This window comes from Mustela nivalis, assembly GCF_964662115.1.
Source record: "Mustela nivalis genome assembly, chromosome: 8".
In the NCBI taxonomy this organism is placed as follows: Eukaryota; Metazoa; Chordata; class Mammalia; order Carnivora; family Mustelidae; genus Mustela; species Mustela nivalis.
The window spans coordinates 71909454-71932561 of record NC_139027.1 but is presented as its reverse complement, the minus strand read 5'-3'; the positions used below and the strand labels follow the sequence as shown (position 1 = coordinate 71932561).

General features: G+C 47.2%; 1 protein-coding gene across 2 annotated transcripts in view; it reads left to right on the top strand.

Annotated features, from left to right (window-relative positions):
- STON1 (stonin 1) overlaps nt 1–23108 on the top strand; it is a 43546-nt gene that overhangs the window by 2351 nt on the left and 18087 nt on the right. The window contains exon 1 of one of the 2 annotated variants that reach the window (XM_082746848.1): nt 20841–21638. The exons of the other annotated variant lie outside the window; for it this stretch is intronic. Coding sequence (XP_082602974.1) covers nt 21617–21638 — 22 coding nt within the window. The 5' untranslated portion in view covers nt 20841–21616. Of the gene's footprint in view, nt 1–20840; nt 21639–23108 lie in introns of those variants that run through there. 2 annotated transcript variants of the gene reach the window in all.

Below are 23108 nucleotides of genomic sequence, written 5' to 3'. Positions count from 1 at the left end.
GCAGACTCCCCACTGAGCATGGAACCTGACTGTGGGGTGGTCCATCCCAGGACCTGAGATCCTGACCTGAACTGAAGTCAGCTGCTTACTGAGTTACCCTGAACCCTAGAAATAAAGTTTTCTTTAAAAAATTTTTTTATTTTAATTGGAAATAAAGGAGTTTAGTTTAAAAAGGATGTAATTCATTTTTCTCCATTGATTGAGTTTGACAGTTCTCCATTAGGATTTGTTAGTAAGGTTTTGTGATGGTCTCAAAACGTCATTGATAAGGAACTGTTGTTGACTTTCATTCCAGTAGAAAGCCTGTATGTTTTGAACTGGTTTGGCCCTATTGCTTAGAAAAACAATGCACTCAGATAAACATCTTTTGTCTCTTCCTCTTCCTGAGATTTTTTTAATAGAGTATTTAATGCTCTAGAAGTCGGCCTTATGCTGTGGGGGAAAAAAATTGCCTTTCAGCCTTGTTTAGCTTTTGTGCCGCTTCAGGGAATCTTGTGGAACTGGGTGGTTTGCCGTGTAGCTCAGTAGGCTAATCTGCGTGAGGCCTATGTTGCAGGCCAGTAAGGGGAAGGCCATCTGCGTGCTAAGAAAGAGCTGCATCCCCAGTTAGCCAATAGGAAACAGCCATTTGTCATCTGGAGAGGTAGAGGGGTTGCAAATACGCGAAGTGTGAGGTCTGCAGAGTAGAAGGAGGGCAGGGGTTGTTAAGAAGTAAAATAACCCAAACGATGGGCCTTTCAAAATCATACTGTACAAGAATACTGAATTACATAGAACATGCTTTGGGTATGGTGTTAAGTTTTGAAAGCAGGTTATGATATAGAAAGCACTGTAATCTCACTCTTTGCAAATACATCCAGAAAATACTGGAATTAGACACATCCAAGTGGATGGTAGGATTAGAGGTGCTTTTGAGGGTTTTTTTTTGTGCTTGCCAGTATTTGTCAGATTTTTTGCAGTAGGAATAGCTAACATTTATTGAGTATAAAGCACTTGCCTATGGTGTTTCATTTTAAAACTCTGTGAGGGAATGCTGTTCTTACTCTCATTAAACAATTATTCTTATGCAACTAAAATCAGAGATGTAACTCGCCAGGGTCATATAGCCACTACATGCTTGAATTCAGATCGGTGCCCAAAGTCTATACATCTCAATCACTACTGTCTACTGTCTCCCAGCCATGTACTCTTCATAGGATTTTAATTATAAGGAAAAAATAAAACATATAGAAAAGGGAAAGCAAAGTATTTGTGCTTTAGTAAAAACTGATATTTTGGTTAACTGTAAAATGTCTCTCTCTTCCCTTTTTTCTGTCCTTCATTATCACTTCTCTTTGGAAGTCCTTGGGAATTGCTCCGGACTTAGCCAGCAGAAGCTCACCTGCCCTTGGGAGCCAACTGTACCCACAAAAGCTATCCTAAATTCACTGGAAGCTTCCCAGGCAGCCTGGAGTTCTAGGAACCCCATGGGGTTCAGGGCATTTTTGGTAGAAGGCAGAATTTTTAAAGTAGATCAGGCAAATGATGTCTTCAGAGCTCTGCCAGTATGGGCTTTCATTGTTCTTGGCATTGTCAGGGGAGTGTGATGGGTAAGAAGATCCAGGGGAAGTTCTCAGGCTCCCGTTTGCCTATGTGTTACATGAATGTCAGGGTGGATAGGTCGAGGATTTACCGTGGAACAGGAAAGAAAGAACACAACTATTACCTCTTGGTGCTTATTTTGATAAAGCACAATAAGCTTTTTTTTTTTTTTTTTAAGATTTCATATATTTATTTGACAGAGAGAGAGAGAGAGTGAACGAACGCACGAGCAGGGGGAGCAGCACAGGGAGAGGGAGAAGCAGGCTCTCCACTGAGCAGGGAGCCTGACTTGAGCCTGGGATCAAGACCTGAGCCAAAGGCAGGTGGGTCATGAGCCCCACAATAAACTACTTTGTGGAAGCTTGGCTATGTGGGTGATCTCATGCATTGGCAAAATGAATTGGTTTAGTGGAGGTGGAAATATTCAGTGTAAATGATTCTAGGGGTAGTCTGGGAAAAAATGCCCACATTCTGTAACAGCATGTACCCTCACAGCAGCCATCCCCCCAGAGGTCATCTTATCCATCCTCCTCCTGGAAAATACCTAAAGATCTCCAGAAACTTGGACCTTTTTTTTTTTTTTTTAAACACATGGTCATTCAAAGAACACACCTTAAGTAGGAGGCTTTATCTCTTCTCTTCTTCATGGAAGAGATTCTAGAAGGCTGATGCTTCTAAATAATTGTTGGAAAAAATAATGGAAGAGTCAAGGACTTCTTTCTTAGATTATCATACTTGGACCAATGTCCCAGATCTTGGATCCTCTTCACTACATGGGGAAGGTGTTTCTGGTCTTAGGATCAGGAATGGCTCTTGCGAGCAACTTGGCTGTTTCGTCTTGTGGATGCTGTGAGTCCTTTAATAGACGGCTTCTCCTTTCTTTTTGGCCCATAGGAAGCACAGAGCCAACTTAGTGGCCTGCTTTTAGCATGTCTATAGGGTATCATTAGACACCTTGTATTTTCTGCCTGTACTCTTTCTGCAGTTCCACTTTTTTCATCTACGTTATAGGCACCCCTCAGAGATACTGCAGATTTGGTCCTGGACCACTGCAGCAAAGTGAATATTGCAGGGGCTCCTGGGTGGCTCAGCTGGTTAAGCATCCGACTTTTGGTTTCAGCTCAGGTCATGATCCCAGCTCAGATCCTGGGATCGAGCCCTGCATTGGGCTCTGCACTCCGAGTGGAGTCTGCTTAAGATTCTCTTCTCCCTCTGCCTCTCCCTCCATGCTCTCTCTTTCTCTCTCAAAATCCTAAATATAATCTTAAAAAAAAAATGGATATGGCAGTGAAGGGAGTCAGATGAATTTTTTGGCTTTCCAGTGCATAAAAATGTTATGTTTACACTATACTGTACTTTATTAAGATACAAACCATTACTTCTAAAAAAACAATGTACAAACCTTAATTAAGAAAATTCTTTATTGCTAAAAAATGCTAGCCATCATCTGAGCTTTCAATGTGTAGTAATCATTAATCACAGATCTCCATAACAAATGTAATTTTAACAAAAAGTTTGAGGGGCACCTGCATGACTCAGTTGGTTGAGCATCCAACTCGGTTTTAGGTCAGGCCATGATCTCATGGGTTGTGGGACTGAGTCCCTCACCTAGTCCCCTGCTTAGTGGGGAGTCTGCTTGAAAATTCTCTCCCTCTGTTCCTCCCCTCACTCTCGCTGTCTGTCAAATAAATGAATAAATCTTAAAAAAATAATAATGAAAAAGTCTGAAATATTGTGAGAATTACCAAAATGTGACACAAGGACATGTGAGCAAAAATGGTGCCGACAGACTTGTTTTATGCTGGGTTGCTGCCAACCTTCAATCTGTAAAAATGCAGTATTTGCAAGGTGAAATAAAATGAGGAACGCCGGTGCATTGTTTTGTTTTATTTATTCAGTGCAGTTGGGAGACTTCTATTTTGGACATCCCACTTCCTTCTGAGTTTGTTTTTCTTCATGTGAATTTTGAAGTTCCTTCTTGAAAGGGCTTTGGTAAACTTGAAAGTATTGATATTCCTGAAGATGTCTTTATTTTGCTCTTACAAAGGAGAGTTTGAGTGTAGAATTTTTTAGACTCACGATGATTTCCCCTGAGTACTTGGAAGATATTACACCATTGTCTTCTTGCATCTGTTGCTACTCCTACAAGTACCAAATAACCTTGGGCAAGTTACCTAATTTCTCTTAGTCTCCTTGTCTATTAAGTAGATAACAGTATCCACTTCAAGGATAATTGGGAAGAGATAATGTATGAAAATGTTAGAATAGTGCCTGGCATACAAGGAATCACACAGTAATTGCTAGTGCTGACAATTACTTTTATATTTTTTTCAAAAATTTCTTGGCTTCCTTGGAAGCCAAGTTCATATAAACGTTAATTTGTCTAGTTGGACATGGAAGCCAAGTTCATATAAACGTTAATTTGTCTAGTTGGACACAAAGACAAAATCATGTTGGGATTTTTTAAATTGAAATTGCATTCACATTATATTCCAGGGAACTGATACCTTTACAGTATTAGGTCTTCCCATTTTCTCCTTTTATTCAGGTGGATGGTGACTTGTGATTTTCCCCTATAAATGTCTTCAACAACTTCTGCACTTGTTTCCTGTAGGTTTTGTTGATATATATTTTTTTAAAGATTTTATTTATTTCTTTGACAGACAGAGATCACAAGTAGGCAGAGAGGCAGGCAGAGAGAGAGGGGGAAGCAGGCTCCCTGCTGAGCAGAGAGCCTGACACAGGACTTGATCCCAGGACCCTGAGATCATGACCTGAGTCGAAGACAGAGACTCAACCCACTGAGCCACCCAGGCGCCCAGGTTTTGTTGATATTTTAGATGGTATCTTTTTTCTTACTATATTTTCAAATTGGCTATTTGCTGGCTCACAGAAACCTTTCTGATTTGGGGATTCTGGTCTTATATCTAGCATCCCATCTGACTTCTCTCATTAGTTCTAAGAGTCTATTTCTAAATATTACGGAGTTTTCTCGGTAGACAGTCTTTTCTTTTCTTTTTCATTTTGTCATTTCTTTTGTCATTTCTTTTTCATTCCTTATGATACCTTATGGTCTTCTTCTTGTCTTACTGTATTGGGTAGACTCTCCAGTACAATGTTCAATAGTAACATTAATAGCTGACAATCCAGCATTCTAATTCATTTCCGTGTTGAAAGAAAGACTTTGTGGAGAGGTTTCTGTTCCCTTTGATCATGGAGATGGTGTTCTTCCTCTGTTGGGCATGTGTGTTTACTTGTGTCTCTAACAGTGCAGACAGATTTATACTGAATGATTCTTTCTATGGAATGTTGTTTGATATCAGCAGAGCCTATTTATAGGAAATGTTTAAGGAAATCTTTATCAGCATATCTTTCCCATATGCTCCCAACAAAACCTGTTCATTTAAAGAAGCTAAATCAGGGGCGCCCAGGTGGCTCAGTGGGTTAAAGAAACTAAATCAACAAACATCCTTGGCCTTGCCCCCTGGTCCATCAGTTTTTTGTGATAGTGGAAAAGAAGTGGACTCTGGAGTCAGGCAGATCTGGGTTTGAGTTTAAGCTTTGCTACTAACTAGATGTGTGGCTATCTTAGTGTGTTTGGGCTGCTATAACAAAAGTTGATTTCTTGGTTCTGGAGATTTGCAGTCCAAGGTGAGGAGGCCAATGTGGTTCTGGTGAAGACCCTTTTCTGGGTGGCAGAAAACCTTCTTCTTACTATGTGCTCACATGGTAGGAGGGCTGAGAGAGCCCTCCGCAACCTCTTCTTCTGAGAGCACTGATACCATTCAAGAGAACTCTATCCTCTTGAACCATTACCTCCCAAAGGCCTCATCTTTTGATCCTATTACCTTGGGATCAGGATTTCAACATTTGAATTTTGGAGGGAACACAAACTTTCAGACCATAGCAGTGGCCTTAGGCACGTTCCTTAACATCTCTGAGGCTGTTTCCTTCTCTATAGAACAGTGATAACAGGAACCGCCTTAAAAAGTTGTTCTGAAAAATAAATGAGATAACAGGAAATAATAGGGACCAAGTGGCTGCCATAAGTTGAAACTCACAGGTGGTGGTCTTCTGTCATTTTCCATCGGCTGCTCTATTTCTTTCAAATCAGGATTGTCCTTCAGACTAATTGGAAAATCTTCTGGGGAGAGGCCATCCGTATACCTCCTAATAACCTGTGTTTTCTTGATAATCAGTGTAGATTTCTCTTGGGTAAATTCCTTAATACCTTGAATCATCAATTTGATTTTGCTTCTGTACCAAGAGTTGTCCTCCCAGCCTGCTGATGGACCTTACTATTATTGAATATCTGTGTTGTTCCTTTTGAGCCATGCCCTCCTAACCACAAGTATCTCTCTTTGCTTTATTACTAGTGTTCCTGTCCTTCTGAAGATAAAAACTCTTTATTTTCTTATTGAAGATAACATTTTATTTTATTAAAGATTTTTACTTATTTATTTGACACAGAGAGATTACAATTAGGCAGAGAGGCAGGCACAGAGAGAGAGGCTCCTTGCAGGCTCCAAGCAGGCTCCTTGCTGAGCAGAGAGCCTGATGCGGGGCTCCATCCCCAAACCCTGGGATCATGACCTGAGGTGAAGGCAGAGGCTGCACCCACTGAGCCACCCAGGTGTCCCAAAGATAACATTTTAAACGCAGAAACCCCAGAGAGAGTATATAAGAAGTGAATAACAAAATGTCTTCTGGGACTATGTTTTCCCAGGAGGGATCATGAAGTTCCTGAGCAATTAAAGTGTCATTGGGGGTGGGGGAATTGATAAGGAAGAGGCATCCACAGTGGGCAGAAGAACAGAAATACCCTTCAGAGTTTCACAAGACCTAAAATCTGCCTTTTTACAGCGGCATTTATCTGGGCCCTGTGGAGTTTGTACTTGGCCCAGAGCTTTTCTGCAAGTGTCTTATCAGGAATAATAATGATAGCAATGACTGTTCTTAAGTACAGGAAAAGAGCATCATGAAAACAAAACATAACTGGAATTATGGGGATGTGCTTCCATAGAACTATTTGGAGCACAAGAATAACTTTTCCATTGTGGACCTAAGCCAAGAGTTTCATGGAAGCAACATTGAGCATCTAATTTAAAACAGCATGTCCCAGAAACTCAGACAGGACTGTCACACTGGCCTCTGTGCATCCCTTGGAGAGTGTTTTTCCCTAGCTCAGGGTGACTCATATTCAGGGCCAATTTGGAGGCGCTAGAAGATGGTAACTGATGCTACAAACCTTGCTTTTCTTGACCTCAGTTTCCTGTTAATACCAACACAGAGAAATGTTTCAGTCTCACATCTTTCCAGCTAAAAACCCCTTGTGCAGCTCCAGGCCTGTTGCTTGTTTGTGGCCTGAAGCAAAGCCTCATAAATTTTGTGAACATACCCCTGATGGCTGTGGGTTCCTTCAGTGGAAGGTGCCTGGTCATGGTCATTGTAAGTAGCAGGTGCTCCTGATTTTCAGAAAATTATCTTCAGGAACAACAACAACAGCAAAATAGGGGTTCAGGCATTCCTGGGAACTGGGCAATAATGTCAGAATCCTCCAGTTCCAAGAAGGCTCAGACTTGCCTAGATGAGCGTTTTTCCTCCCATAAGGAAAGAACTTGTTATTTTAGGCTTCCAATCTCATCTTCTTTATCATTCTTTTGACTCTAAACTCCTAGCGGCAATGGCTCTGTAGCACACGTGATGGGGTTTACCCGGGTTTAAACAGCCCCAGCTTGTCAGGATCTGCCTGCTTCCACCCACACAGCCCCTTCTCCTGCCAGATGTTCTCCGTAACTGCTCACAGGTGCCCATCGGCAGGCACACGTGGGCTTCAGCCAGCCGCGGGCCTGTCGCCCTGCGGTACACAGCACCCGTGTGGCCTGCGTGTTGCCCGTCTGGCCAGCGGGGGCGCCTTCCTGGAGTCCCAGGAGAGAGCACGGCTGGGGCTACCCCAAGGGCTCTCAGCCTCCTGGAGAATCTCACTGCCTGAAACAGGTGCCGGCTCCTTTATGGGCTTCCTAGCTGGTCTGAGCTCTTTGCCTTCCATTCTTGTGAAGACCTGTTTGGGTTTTTTTTGTTGTTTGTGTGTGTGTGTGTGTTTTTTTTAAAGATTTTCTTTATTTGACAGGGAGAGAGAGCGAGAGAGCGAGCGCGCATGAGCACTGGGAGCTGCAGAGGGAGAGGGAGAAGCAGGCTCCCTTCCCCCACCCCAGCAGGGAGCCCGATGCAGGGCTCAATCTCAGGACCCTGGAATCATGACCTGAGCTGAAGTCAGACCCTTAACTGACTGAGCCAGGAGGTGCCCCTGTAGTGTTGTTGTTGTTTTTAATACCATCCCTCTTAGAGCTTTTCTGCTTGTCTGTTTCTGACCTGTTGCTTGCTTGGACTTGACTCATGTGTGCTTCTGAGCCCCCACCCCCTGCTGATGTACGACGGGCATGCCGGCAGCCACCACTTACTGTTTGAGGCTCCTGCACATCAAGACTGGTCACAGAGCTACAGCTCACATCGCTATTCCGCAAGGCCGCAGTGGAGAATGGTGACGATGATGTCATTCTACAAAGCTTTGGGCAACTGGCCCTCGTGCCATGGGAGACGGACATGAAAGGCAATCTCTTCTCTCCTCTCATATTTCAGACTTTAAAACTAAGTGTGTGCAGGCAGGATGCATCACGTTCAACCCTGGTTTCTTTCCTGCATTCTGACTATCACCTCCTGTCTGGTTCCCTGCCTCGGATCTCCTTGTCTTCCAGACTGTCCTCCATGGTCAGAGCTTGCTTTCTAAAATTCTGATCTAAACGTTTTTCCTTCCTCTAAAGTCTTTCACGGAATCCTCTGGCCTGTAGGATAAAATCAACCCCCTTAGCATATACAGCAAGCCTGTGGCTTCCTCACCTGTCTGCCTCTCTCACGGCGGCTCCCGTGATAAGTCCTGCCTCCAGCTGGGCCCAGCCACCTGCAGGATCAGGCTCTCTCTGCTCCCCTGTTTTTGAGCACACACTCACTCACCTCTCTCCGGTCTGCTCCGCCTGATTAATTCATATCAGCCTTCAGGATTCAACTGAGAAGCCCGCTCTTCCTGAAGCCTTTTCAAGCTACCAGGGCTGGTGGTTTATTCCCTGGCCACATGGACGTACGCATGCCATTACTCGCACTTACTACCATTACTCTCCCCTGTCTTAAGTAAGCATCAGGCTGTGGGTCCCCATAGTATCCTGCATTAGCAAGATGTGGGAATTGTCTGTGCTGGACAGGGGGTGTGCTGGGGTAAGGGACTGTGGCTGTTTTCACTTGTACCAATGTGGTGCACGGTGTTAGGGATGCTCACTGTGGAGGAGCATGAAAGGATTAATTAATCCATACACACACTGAGTGTTTACACACATCGAGAGGTGGGTCCCTAAGAGAAGCTTAATCCAAATCTCACTGAGAGCATTTGCAAGGCACATAGTAGGTGCTTAGTGAATGTCTGTTGAGTCAAAGAAAGAATGAATGCACATACATGTATTCATTCAATTTACCCCAAAATGTACTGAGAAGAGAGCCACAAGAGAGCTTCACTTCCTCTTGACTGCAGTGGAAGGAATGTGGGACTGAACAATCAAAGATTAGAGCTTCTCTTCCTGGCTATGTTATGTGAGTGAATCCTTTTACCCCTTTGGTCCTCTGTTTCCTCCCCTATCAACTGAGGTTTTGGAATGCTTATTTATTTATTTATTTATTTAAAGATTTTATTTATTTATTTGACAGAGAACAACAGCAAGAGAGGGAACACAAGCAGGGGGAGAAGGTGAGGGAAAAGCTGCCTTCCCGCTAAGCAGGAAGCCTGATGCAGGGCTCCATCCCAGGACCCTGGGACCACGACCTGAACTGAAGGCAAATGCTTAATGACTGCACCACCCAAGCACCCCTAGAACGAATATTTAATGCCTATGAACATTCTAGATCCAGACTTTTTTAGAAGGCCTAAAGTCAAATGACCAGCTGCTCTCTATGAAGTAGAGAGTCTAATTTGGGACTCATTTTTTGGTCTCATTGTGGAGAATGCTCATGACAAGCCCTTAGCAGCGGGCAGAGGGGCAGAGCCAAGACCCTCTTGGACCAGAGTTTTCCCAAATTAGGTAGGAGGAGGCCAAGACCTAGTTGGAAAGCAACTATAGCTAGGGAGTCATGGCCAGGACGAGATGCTCTGAGCAAGGCAGGGGCAGCAGTCATATCCCATGGTAGTCGGAGGTCAAAGCTGGCCAGAGATCACCAGGAATGAAGCCTTGAAGGGGCTTGAGCATATGCTTACAGGGGTGTATTGAAAATGCATTCCCCTCTTAGGCAAGCCTGTGGGAAGAGCTCGGGCAGGTCATTAAGACCAGCTGTCTCCAGTTGTCTGAGGATGGGTCCACGAAAAAGTCTTTAGATTTAGCCTGTGTCCCTGCAGAGCATAAAATGGAAGCTAGGAGGAGGTTAATTTGGGGTTAATAGGGGGGAGAAGAGTTTAATATTGTCCAAATGATAACGAGATGAACTCACTTAGAAAGTGATGTGGTCTCCATTACTGAAAGAGGTCAGGCGGCAGCTGGGTAATTCCTCTGCAGAGATGTTGTGTTAGAGATTCTTTACTTGTGAAGGTTGGACCAGACGACATTCAGAGTATTTTTTCATTCTGAGAGAGCCTTTGCTTCTTATGTCCTTCCCGAATCTTGTTTGGGGACACACTTTCAGATTTCATAGCCCATCCTGCTGTGACATGGTCTCAGCACACCCCACTGTCCCAGTGACCAGCCTCTGGGAACTCTGCAATCTTTGAATGTCCTCCTCAAAGTGGAGCACTCTGGATTGGTCGTGATGGGCCAGGATGTGGCCTGACCAGCGCCTCTGGGGCATTCCACAGTTTTTGAGGGTAGTGGGCGTATGAGTTGCTCATCTCTCTCCTCACTCGGAGCTGAGCTGTGGAAGCAAACTGCAGTGAGCCTCGGCTTCTGGTAGGTCTCGTGCTACTGCAGGTGGTAGACAGACCTCACTTCCTTCTGCCCACTCCTCTCTGCTGGAGTGGACTTCACATGTCTCTGTGATGGATCTTCTCATCCGGACACAGACTCTCAGGCTTGGGGGTTACTTTCTGTACTGGGAATTCCTGTGGCCTTCCATCCGGGCCTTAAGTGCCTCCCATCTCACCCCAGATGTCTTCTTGCTGTTTTTGTTCCTGGTCCCCCTTCCTGTTTCTTTCCCATCTCTCCCTTCTCCGCTCTCTGTGCCCTCGGAATACTACAACATTTCAACTTGCCCAGTGTTTTTCTTTTCAGATTCTTTGCCTTCTTGGCATCCTGGTGAAAAGGAATGTGGATGGCTTGTCAGTTCCATTGTGCATATGAAGACAAATGCCCAGCGAGGTTAAGTGATGCGCTTAATTTCCTGGCAGGGCCAGAGGGGCAGGAACATGGTCCACCCCCACCCCCACCCCCCTCGTCCTGGAGCTCCTGCTGCATTTGCTCATGGCATTAGAGTCCCAAAGAGCATCATGCTATGCTCTGTGTGTGGTCATTGTACCAAAGGAGTTTACCCGGGGTACAATTCCAGGCCTCTAGAGAGTCATAATCGGAGACCACACCGAAGTCAACAAACAAGAGTAAAAAGAATAAAAGAATTTACAGAGTGCTTCATAGTTTTCAAAGACACTTCTGAGTCCTTCCCCTTATGTGATGCTCCCCAAAGCCCTTTGAGGTGGAAGAGCTCGGGTGAGCCTCCTTGTGCAGGGGAGGGTCTTGGGTGGAGTCCAGGCCTGAGGTAGGGGGAGGAGGCCCTGGGAAGACACTGGCTCCTGGTGCACAAATTTTCCCTGTTGTCTTGCTCCACGAAAACCAGGAAAAGGGGATGAGTTGTTTCCCTCTGGTGTCAAAGGCAGTGGAGACCTAGGCTGCAGGGCTAGGGTTCTGGGCTTGGCGGCTGGCCCAAGAAGCAGCCTCAGGCCATGACTGGAGGTGGGAGCTGGGCCGTGTGGCTGAGGTAGGGGCAGTGGGGCAGACTCTGACCCTGGCAATCAGGCTGACTCTGGAAATCCCGCAGACTGGAATATAAGGCCGGGTGGGAAGGGAGAGTGCAGGCTGGGAGGGTTGTTTGGTAAGAAAGGGGTGAGGCGGGCTGCGGAGAGAGGCGGCCTTCTCAGATCTGGTAGATACATCAGTGGGGATTCTGCCATACGGACAGGCACTGCTCTCACCAAATGTGAGTCTTGTTATAATCTTGGGGATATTTGGCCATTTCTTCAGCTCGTACCAGCAAGCACCTACTGAACATGAGAAAATTCCTAACATATTTATAGTTTAGTTCTTACGAGGACTTCCTTTGTATAAGTGTTTATTTATATATCTGTGTATCGATAGTTCTATCATCACACATAAGTTATTGTGAAGCACATAACCAAACCATGGGAGTACCAAGTATTTCCCTTCATTTATCATTATGAAACTGAGACCCGAAGAGGTTAATTAGTTTGCTTAAAGCCCCACAATTACTTAGAAGCTGAGCCAAGTTTAAAATCCATGTTTCTTGAACTCTTTTATGGGTGCTTATAACTGCTTTCCCCATGGTAAGCAGTTTCTGACCTTCAAGGTATAAGCTTTGAAGAGACATAGAGAACAACACCTTTGTAATTAATGCTCGGGGTTTTGCTTTATCTTTAAAGGCTGGTAAACCTAAATGCAGAGTCGAACCATAATGTGAGCCCATTTGGTTTCAATCCCGGGGGGCATGGGTATGGTTGTTATTCACTCTTTAAGTCAACCAGAAACAAGTCATCTTCCTAGATTTGGAATTAACTTCCGTGCTCTGGTGCATCCTGACCTGTGGCCCAGTGGAGCAGTCCAGCAGGAAGGGAGCATTGGGCTTCCTTGGCAGAGTGTCTGTGGATGAGAAGGAAAGGGTCCTGGTCAAGCCAGCCTGGCTGCTCCTGTAGTGAAGGAAGGTCGCTATCCTAAAGCTTCCAGGGCTCCGATCTGTGACTCAGCTCCCTTCCCAGTCCCCCGCAGCCTGTTAGGGTATAGATCTGAGTCCCTCCAACCCATCCTGCTCCTACCATGGGCACAGGAGGCTCTACTGCCCTGGGCCCTGGGAACCCAGCTTGAGGAGCTGAGCAGGGCGGATCCCTGAGATACCTCGTCCTATTGGCTCAGCCTGATACCCAACACGCCCTTCCCAAAGGCCCGGCCTCCCTCAGGTGGAAGTCCAGAGCTGCCTGGGTCAGGGTGGGGCTTGGTCGGAGATCCTGTACTTCCTGGGAAGCAGGGCCCTGGCTGTGGAATTTTCCCTGTCAGATCATCCTGCTGCTGCTACCTCCCCCTTCCCGTTCCAGCCAGAAGCAGCCTTTCTGCATTTTCTCTGGCCCAGTTCTTGGCCTGCAGAGAGCCCATCAGAAACTCTGATAAGGCCCAGAACCTGGCTTCAGTGTCAGGAACATTTTTCACTTATCCACCAAATGTTTATTGGCCTATCAGCCTGTGCCGGGGCATGGGGGGGTGGGGGGTGTGCATGCCCAGCCTAGAATGGAGACCCCAGGAGACACCCAGCCTGTTGTGGTGAGTGCTACTGGGAATTGCAGCCTGGATTCCTGGCTGGTCACCTACTCTGGAGGTCAGTGCCCTGTGCCCGTGTTTTTGTTTCCAACTTTCCAGCTCCTGACGTCTGCCTTCGGAGGCTTGCTCTGCTGGGCCATGGCTGCTTGGCCGTGGGGCCGTGGCTGCCCCACGTATGTATTGCTGTAGAAGCACCACTTCAGATCCATGCATTGATGGATGCATGGATACACAGCCTGGGGTATACAGTTTTGGAGGAAGGAAATTCTGGCATATATTTCAACATGGATGAACCTTGAAGACATTGTATAAAGTAAAATAAACCAGTCACAAACAGGACAAATAGTGTACAATTCCCCTTCCATGAAGTCCTTAGAGTAGTCAGATTCACAGAGACAGAAGGTCGAAAGGTGACTGCCAGGGCCTGGGGTGGGACATGCACAGGTCATGTTTAATGGGGACAGACTCTCAATCTGGGAAGATGGAATGTTCTGGAGATGGATGGTCATGATGGTTGCACAATCATGAGGTTGACTGTACTTGATACCACAGAACTGCGCTCTTTAAAGTGGTTAGAAGGGTAGCTTTGATGTGAATGTACGTTTTACCACACAAAAAAGTGTAGAGGCTTAGAATTGCAATTTCATGTTCTCTCTCCTGGTTCTGTGTGTTGACTGGGCTCAGCTGGGTGGTTCTTGCTTAGAGCTTCTCATGTAGTTGTAGTCAGATGGCGACCGAGGCTGGAGTCACTGAAAACTCAAGCGGCTGGTTGTCCAACGTGGCATCTCAGTGTGGCTCCCCTACCTAGTCTGGGCTTCATTTGTGGGGGCTCAGGGCTCCCACAAAGGAGGAAGGGCAGTTTCTAGGTCATTTCAGGCCATGGCCAGAATTGTCACAGTGTCACTTTTACCACACTGTATTGGTCTGAGCAGTGACAGGCCCACTCAGATCCAAGGGAAGGGGAAATAGAGCTTCCCTGGCTCCATGGCATTCCAGAAAAGCATTAGATGGGGGATATTGTTGTGGCCATCTTTGGAAAGCTTCTATCCTGAAGCATGGTTGCAGGAGTCCTAAAGAGTTTGGATAGGAAGGGGTCTTCAGGGAGGCCCATACTTCTCTGCCGATCTCTTTTGTTGGAGAATTCATCTGGTTAGATTGTTAGAGTTTGAATCTTCATAAATGGTTAGGACTTTTAGAAACTTTTAGAAACTTGCCAGCAATGACTTGTTTTAACTTACCGAGACGGAATGAAGTGGAAGGGGCACAAAACCTCCCAAGCACCAGCCTCCTGGCTTCCAGGCTGGGCAAATGGCTGTCGGGACCCAGCCAGAGGGACGTCTCTTGCTGTGAGCAGTAGTAGGAGGGGCTGGTGGAGAGATGGTATTGCAAGAGAGGCCCTGGGGGTATCCAGTGGAGGCCTGCCTGCATCTTGGAACTGGGTGAGCCCCCTGTGCTGGGCTGGACCTGTCAGGAGCTTGTGGACCTTGCTGGGCAGCAATATACAGAGGTACCTGGGGGGCTCTGTGAGGACACCAGGTGGTGGTCATTTGAGTGGAGACCCAGAGTCGAGATGAAGGAGGCCATTCTGCTACATGCTCAAGCACCCAGGCTGATAGGTAGACGTAGTTAAGTTTTTTTTTTTTTTTTTTTAAGTTTATTTATTAAGTAATCTCTATACCCAACATAGGGCTTGAACTCAGGACCCTGAGATCAAGAGTCTCATGCTCTTCCCACTGAGCCAGCCAGGTGCCCCATGATCTGTAAGTTTGAATATAATCTACCACCCCTCACTGAGAATGTCAGTGGACAGATCTGTTCATTCCCATCTACTTACTTGTTTCTAATTAGACCTTGCTGTAAGTGCAGAATTCTTTGTGAAAGCATCTAGTGACCTCTGAAATGCAATAAAGTTCACAAATATTTTGCATGCACTCCCCGCAGACATTGAGAGAGATGTCTGCATTTGAGACTAAGAGTCCAAGTAAATGTTGACCTTCTGTACTTGTTACATAAGTAAGACTCTCATAAGTGATTTTTAAAATCTTAGAATTGCTCCAGGGCGCCTGTGGCTCTGTCAGTTAAGTCTCTGCCTTTGGCTCAAGTCATGATCCCAGGGACCTAGGATGAGTCTGGTGTCCAGCTTTCTGCTCAGCAGGGAGCCTGCGTCTCCCTCTGCCCCTTCCCCTTGGTCGTGTTCTCTCTTTCTCAAATAAATAAAAACTTGAAGGAAAAAAAAAAAAAAAAGAATTGCTTGGACTTTTACATATGTATACACATGTACATTTGTGGAATTCCTGGGAGTATGAGGGTTGAGCAGACGTGCTTTGGTTCCGTGTAAGTCAGTGGTTCCTGCCTGTGTATTTGCAGTGATGTGGATGTTTCCAGGTGAGCTTGCTGGTCAGCAACAGTCCAGGGCAGACCATCGATAAACCAAAATGTGTTTGATCTGAGACTTGCACACAGCCCGGATCACCACTGACGTCACCTCTGGCTTATGACGTCTCTGCTGACATCACCCCTGGCTTATGATCCAGTTTGGGGATACCTGTGCCTAACACACCCCTGGCTTATGGTCCAGTTTAGGGAGACCTGTGCCTAACTGGGTTTCTGTCTGCTCAGTGGGGTGGATGAGGCCGGGCGGGAGGCTGTCCCTTAGCTGGTGTTAACTGGCACATGACCAGAATGCATAGAAACATGGGCAGCGGGTTTGGTCCCCTGTGCCTCATCTGTTGCCTGGTGGCTCTGTCCTAGCAGATGTCCCCTCCCCAGGGAGTCTCCCTGCCCCCGAGCCAGGGCTATCCTCTCCCAAAGCCCCAGGGCTCTTTAGCTTAGGAGGGTGAGCACTTTTGTCTTTCATTTGTTGTTTCCTCTGGTCTTTACTACCCCATTACAAGCACCTTAGGAGCAGGAATCTAGTGATAACAGCCTCTGTTTAGGCACCTGCCATCCTACAGATGTGACTTTATTTAGTGTCACTAGAGGCCTGGCTAGTTTGCTCCAGCTGCCATGACAAGAAACCCCAGCCTCTCGGGCTTAAGCTGCAGAAATGTATTTGTCGCAGGTCTGGAGGCTGGAAATCCAAGAGCAAGGTGTTGGCAGGTTTGCTTGCTTCCGAGTCCCCTCTTTCCTGTGTCCTTACGTGGCCTTTTCTCTGTGGCTGCTTCTCTGGTGTCTGTCTGTGTCCTGACTTCTTTCGAGGACAGTGGTCAGGCTGTCTCAGGGCCTCCCCTGGTGGCCTCATTTCCACAGAATCAACTCTTCAGAGGCCCTCCCTCTAACTACAGTCACATTCTGACGAATGGGGGATTAGGGCTGAATTGGGGGGAAGGCACGTGTCAGCCCAAAGCCAACCCTTGAAGTGAACTCCTATTATTTCTTTATTCACACCTGAAGAAACAGAAGCTCAGGGAATTCACACCATCTGCCCCCTGTCGCACACTGGTCAGTGGTGGGGCTAGGAGTCACACACCATCTCTCTAACTTCCAGAGCCTTCTTTCCCCACCACACAAGTCAGGTCTTCCTGGTTTCTGCTGTCTGCCTGGTGTTTCACCCAGGACCCAGGCCTTAGAAGACAAGGTAACTATTTGCTGAGTGCAGGGGGCTGGGGCCCACACATTTGGCAGAAGGGCCCCAGAGCCCAGCAGCCAAGGATCAAGGTCCTGGGTCTCTCCCAGCAGGTGATGGTCCTTAACTTGTCAGACCATTCCAGTTGGGGGGCATGATGGGCAGGTGGGAGGGACTCACTTTCTAAATCATTAAATATCCTTTCTAGGCCATTTAGCTACAGCTTCTTCTGAAAACCCTCGAAGTAATTACATGGTAATTAAGAGAAATTACTTGACCAATTTTCATAGCAGAGTGGTTGCTGTTAGTCCCTCCTCTCCCTTTAAATATTTAAGTCCGAGAGAGATTCTCTTTAGAGTCCTTTAAACTTCCATGGCTTTCTGCTTATCTTCAGGAGGGCCCCTGGGCCTGCAGAGAAGAGGGGAAGGAGGAGATTTGCATGTTTAAGATGTGTGATCTGAGCCAGGGCCCCCTCTGCTGACTTTATCCCACATCTTTTTCATGGTTCCCTTTGAGAATGCAGAATCAAAATCTGGGAGCCACCCCCTGCAGTCACCACAGTGCCCTGCACCCCCGCCCAGCCCTGGTGGGGCTGGGAGATAATGCCCTTTCTCATCTCCTACTCTTGAGTGCCTTGCTCTTCCCACTGGAGAGCCCACAGGAATATAAATACCAGAAGGCAGTCCTGAAAGCCGGCCTTGTTTGCCAGCCCTCTACTGTACGAAGGCTGGCTTGTCTGCCTCCTTCCCCTGGCCCGCGGCGGGCTGAATATTTTGGAGAGTGGGATGTCCTAGGGCCCTTTAGCGGAGATAGGGTTCAAAGAGGGGGGCTGTTACTAGGGCTGATAGGAACCAGTCCACCTGGGAGACAAGACTATCCCATAGCTGCAGAAACCCAGGAACTGGGGGCTGGGCGTCTGGGTGGCCAAGACAGGGACCCCTGAGCCCAGCTTCTCCTTGTGGGCCCCAGCATCCATGTTCCCTTTGCTTCCATACGGTCAGCCTGGCCTCACCCCTACGCACTGCTGAAATTGCACCCACCCCGTCACTGCTGACCTGGTCACTAAATCCGGAGGCCTCTCATCTTGGCTGTCCCTACCCTCTGTTGCTCTTCAAGGCTGCAGGAGCACATTTTTTCCTGCCTTGGGGGTTTCAGTACCTCCTAGTTTTGCCTTGGCCTCTTGGATGTGTCTCACTTTCTCCCCCCTTTTTTTTTAACGCCTCCTAGAAAGTGACCAGTCCTCAGCTTTGGACGCCTTGTGGCCTTCCCTGTTCTCTCCTGCCTTCGGCTCTCACCTAGCCTAGGAAGACACCCAGCTCTTCATGGGTAGCCCCTGGTTTTCTCTCCAAGTGCTGTCTTGTGTTTCTAGTTCCTTGCTAGATATTTCCACTTGGATGCCCCTCAGACTGGACTGATATGTGTGGCCCTGTCTTCTTCCTGCTTCTCCGGTGGCTTCTTGTTTCTCAGTGCCAGACTCCCCCCTTTTTCTGTGTTTTCTAGATCATGTCCAAGTCCTGTCAAGAAGAGTTCTTTCCTGTTGTGATTCCTGCCCTGGTATCAGTGTGATGCAGTGGAAAGAGCATGAGATTTGGGGTCCAAACAGGGTTCGATTCTGATAGCACCTTTTTCTGGTGCCACCTCAGGCATGTTTCCCAACTTAAGCGTCCAATTCATTGTCTACAAAGTAGACACACACAGAAGGGTGGGACGCCTTGTGTGGCATACTCCCTCTCCGACCTTCTCAACAAGAAGCGGAGTTTCTCAACCCTGGTATGACTGATCTTTGGGGTCGGATCACTCTTCATTGTGGGGGCTCTGCTGTACATGGAGGGGTGGTTAGCAGCACCCCTGCCCCCTCCCCCACTAGGTGCCAGGAGTACCTCCTACTGCCCCGTGTGACAACTCAGTGTGTCTGGGGACACTGCCAGGTGTTCCCCTGGGAAGTAAAGTCATTCCCTGTGGGCATCCAGCCAGACAGAGCCAGGCCGAGTCTTGGGTGTGGGTGACGTACGTGGTCCCAGGTTTCTACCGTACAGTGGTCAGCCCCACGTAAAGAAGGACCACGTCATTTTTGAGTAGTCTTTTTTCTGATTACTTTCAACATCTCAAGGTGCTGTGTCGACTTGCTTAAGCAGTGCGTTTCGTTTCACAGCTCAGTTTGGCACCTTGGTTTTCTCTTGCCGGACAAGGGGAGATTGTCCAGGTTAGACAGGAAGCCTGGGACCCTCGCCGGTGTCCCCTGCAGGCCTGACACGGCCTGCTTTTCGGCAGGGGGCTGCTAGCAACGGTCAGTGCTGAGTCAAGAACCCCTCACTTGTAAGCACTGTGGTACCATCTGTTTGAGTGCCTATGAAGTAGCATTTTACTTACTCACTTAGCATTAACTTATTTGGACCTTAGGAAGTAGGTGTCATTCATTTTCACTTTATAGATGAGGACGTTGAGGATGTTAAGTAACACGCCTCGGGGCCCATAAGCAGAGGAAGCGAGCTAAGAGGCCAGGTGACTTGTACCTGAGAGGCTATGAGCTAGACCTCTGTGCTCTCCTGCCTTTGTGGGTTGGACCTTTGCTGTGACTAAAGGACAGGAGCCCATGAAGGAGGAGCGTCTTTTAACTGTGGCTCAAGAGGTCCCTGTCGCACCATCTGCAGGTCCTCAGGACCGAGAGCAGCCGTTTAGGCCAGGCAGACGGCTGGTTGAGACCAAGTCCCAGCCCTGTGTCCGGCACCTGGAAGACTCTCATTCTGGTGGTTTCCTTCCTTCACACCTTGGACAAGACTCGGCTATGGAATGTGCTGGGTGCTCACTCTTCCCTGAGAGAACAGCCCAAGAATTCAGCACCATTCGCGAAGGTGGCAGATAAGAGGCTGAGCCCCGCCCTGTAGCCCCATACAGTGTCCTCCCTGACCCTCTGTAGTGGGAGAGCAGGGTAGGTGGAGGCACGGTCATGTGCCAGGCAGAATGGACACCCAGTTCTAGAAAAGGGTTTGTAGCAGGTCTACCTATGCTAAAGCAAACTGCAGAGTCTGAGCATTTTCCTTTCTTCCTGACTAGAGAGAGGAAGGTTGGAATGAGGAGACAAAGGAAAGCAAAGGAGGGAGAGAAAGAGAGTAGATACACCGAGTACTCGTTATGTGGCAATTTATATATGAGGCAAATATTACCATTTTACAGATGAAGAAACTGAGGCTCAGAGACCTCGCCTTAGCAGGTTTCCATAGCATTTGTAACATGGACATGAACATGGTGTGCCGACTCCATAACCATGTTATGGTGAGAGGCATAACATTCGGAAATGAGCATGGCCCACCCAGACCCAAATCTTTGGGTTCATTCCTGGGACGAGTCCGTTTGGGTTGGTGTCCGTTTATGCAACTCTCTACATTTAGAAAATGGAGCAGATTATTAAAAGAAGGTTAACAAAAGAGCCGGGACCCAAATTTGTCCTGGAGAAGTGGAGGTTAAATCCATAGGGGAGCCGTGGCGCAAGGGCGCTGAGCTGGAACCAGCACAGATAGCATTTGAAGGCACGGATAGGTTGGGCTGCAGTTCAGTATTTTACAAATGGTATTTCCTGTCACAGAGCTGAACTAAACAGCACACATGGTTGTGATTAAGTAGGACGGGCTGCGGACCGTCTGTGGTAACCATGCAGGCACTCCACGTAGCGGGGGCTTCTGTGACCTAAGGTGAGGGTGCATGCTGCAAGGGTTTGCACCACACCGAAGGCTTTCTGTTGCCTTTGGATCCTTTGGTTTCAAAAGTTTAGATGCCCCTTTAAAGGGAAAAATTCTATAGGAAAGATATTTTAAACCCTCACGTAGCAAACCTTCACTGATGCATTCTGCGCGCAGGGCCGTCCCTGACTTTGGCTTTGTTTCCCGGACGTATGTCCCAGAATGGCAAGGAGGGTAACTAGATCGCAGACCTCCAACCAAACAAGAACCACAGGGAGGCTTTGAAAACACGGCCCCCGTCTGGCTCCAGTGCTGTGGTGGAGGAGTCCAGCCCTGGGACAGTCAGAGAATTCCTTCTTTGGGGGACAGCCAATGAAACCACACAGATACTGGCATGAAGACATTCTTTCTCTAGATTATGTGGCATTGTTGTGTGGCGCAGAAAAGGCATAGGCATAAAATGACTAAGTCCAGCCCTTTGCAAAGGCAGGAGCGTTGCTGAGGGTCCAGATGTGATCCTGAGGCTCGAGTAGGAGTCAGCCTGATGGTGAGAGTTGGGTGGAACTAACAGCAGGAGGTGACTGGTAGGTGCCTATGATGCTTTCCTGAGCAGGACACCCCTTCCACGCCCGTCCTCCCGCAGCATCTGGGAGCTACAGAGAAGCCAGAGCCGACTCTGGGACCATCTGAGACCATCTGAGAGAGTGTTGTTCTCTCCAAGTGGGGATGGTCTTCAGCTGCAGATGAGCAGGAGTGCTGATTCGACCACCAGATGCATCTAATTTGATTTGGATCATCTGCAGGAAAAGGTAGAGCTTCACATCTACGCTCTGACTGGTTTCTGAAGAGAAGCGAGGGAGATCTGCGAAGAACAGCAGGAATAGACCGTGGAGAGTAGAGCGGGTAGAGTGGCATAGGAGCACAATGTGGGGCGTTGCATGAAGTTTGGGGAATTCAGCAGAATACACCAAGACAGCCCTAGTACTGGAAGAGAGGGTGGCAGCTGAGGGTGTGTGTTGGGCTGCAAGGCTGGAAAACCCTTCATCGCTCAAGGTGATGCAGTCGAGAAGGGACAGGAGCTAGGACAGGCTGAGTTATGAAAGCCACTCTCAGAATTGACCCAAATTGCTGCCGAGCTGTTGTCCTTGAGCAGTCATGGGGAAAACTGTCTTCGAGTTTGTCTTTCCCTCAGCCTCCTGTCCCGGCGGCCGATATGTGTGGCAGGCTTTATGAAGAACTCACCTCTTTCAGGTGAGAACAGCACGTTTGCATCTTGGAGAGTTCCTGGCTCCAGGAGCCCTCCGTAGTGAAAGGGAGAATGGTGGGAAGTGTTCGGAAATGAGAATTAGGACACCAACACCAGCAGGTCGCTGGATCTCTTTGGACCTCTTGGGTGGTGGGTGGAATGGAACATGGGCTCTGGGATCAGACAGATCTGCCTCTGTTAGGCTGGGTGACTTTAGGCATGTAGCTTAACTTCTCTGAACCTTATTTTCCTCTTTTACAAAATGATATTATTACCTAACGGGGTTGTGAGGATGAAATGCACACACAGCCCTTAGCATACTGATAGCACATAGCAAGTATTTGATGTTTGTTAGTGTGGTTAATTGAGCAGAATACCTCCAATTTCTGCCTAACTCTGAAATGCAGTGGTTCTTTGTATTGAGGAGGGCAGTACAGAGATTTCCTTTATGGGAAACTGAAAAGACTATTTAAAATTACTCAATCAAACATGCATTGAACTGCCTGGTGATGTCAGACATTTGTGCACAATGTGGAAAATGCCCTAACAAATGAGACATAGTCCCTCTCTGAAAAAGCTTCACTTTGACTCTCAAAAGATATATGCATTTTTCCTACCACAACTTGATGATTTTCATCCCCAGTTCTTTTTGGTGAGATAATTATTCCATCTAGTGCTACCTTTTCACAAGGCTTATTGCAAGCAATCTGCAATATTTCTAATAATATTTAAGGTGTTGCTATTTTTGAAAGATTTACTTTTTAAAACAATTTAGAAAAGTTCGTAATCTCCATGATATTCTTGCAGAAGAGTTCCAGGATGAGCTCTTCAGTGAAAGAAAGAGGGGGAATGCCATGATTGTGTGTAAATGCAGACTTTCTTGTGTTTGCTGTGGCCCCCGGCCTGCCTTTGCTGATCCATCGTTTTGAAAAGTGGGGTTAATTATTTCAGGGCTTCCCTCAGTATTGTGGGGGCTGTTAAACTCTGGGTACATCCAAGACAATGTGCCAGGCCTTGAATGCCACCTGTCACATGTGTTGAGGTAAAAGGTTGAAAACAACTGTTGACCTCTATCACCCTTATTCGCAGTGTGAGTAGGTATGTGGGTTTCCTTTTAATTTGTTCTTGAGTTCAGTGTACTCTGATGCTACTTTGAAAATGGGCAGCTCAAAAAGATGTCTAATAGTTTAAAGAGAAGCAAACACTCCTCTAGAAACCTTCAAAATCTGGAGATTGATTTCTAGCAGCATAATACATTTTTCTTTTTTGTCTGTGCCTCATTGGGCCTCCGTGTCTTGCCCTGTCTCTGAATTTTGTCTGTCATTGTCTTCCAGGAGTTAGCAGGATAATGCAGACTGACTGAAAACAGACCTCTGGAAGGATTAGGGCGTGTGGGGTGGGATGCAATACACAGCAGAGGAAACAACTACAAAATCCAACCAGAGGCACCTCTACTTTGGGGGAAGGCCCCTGGG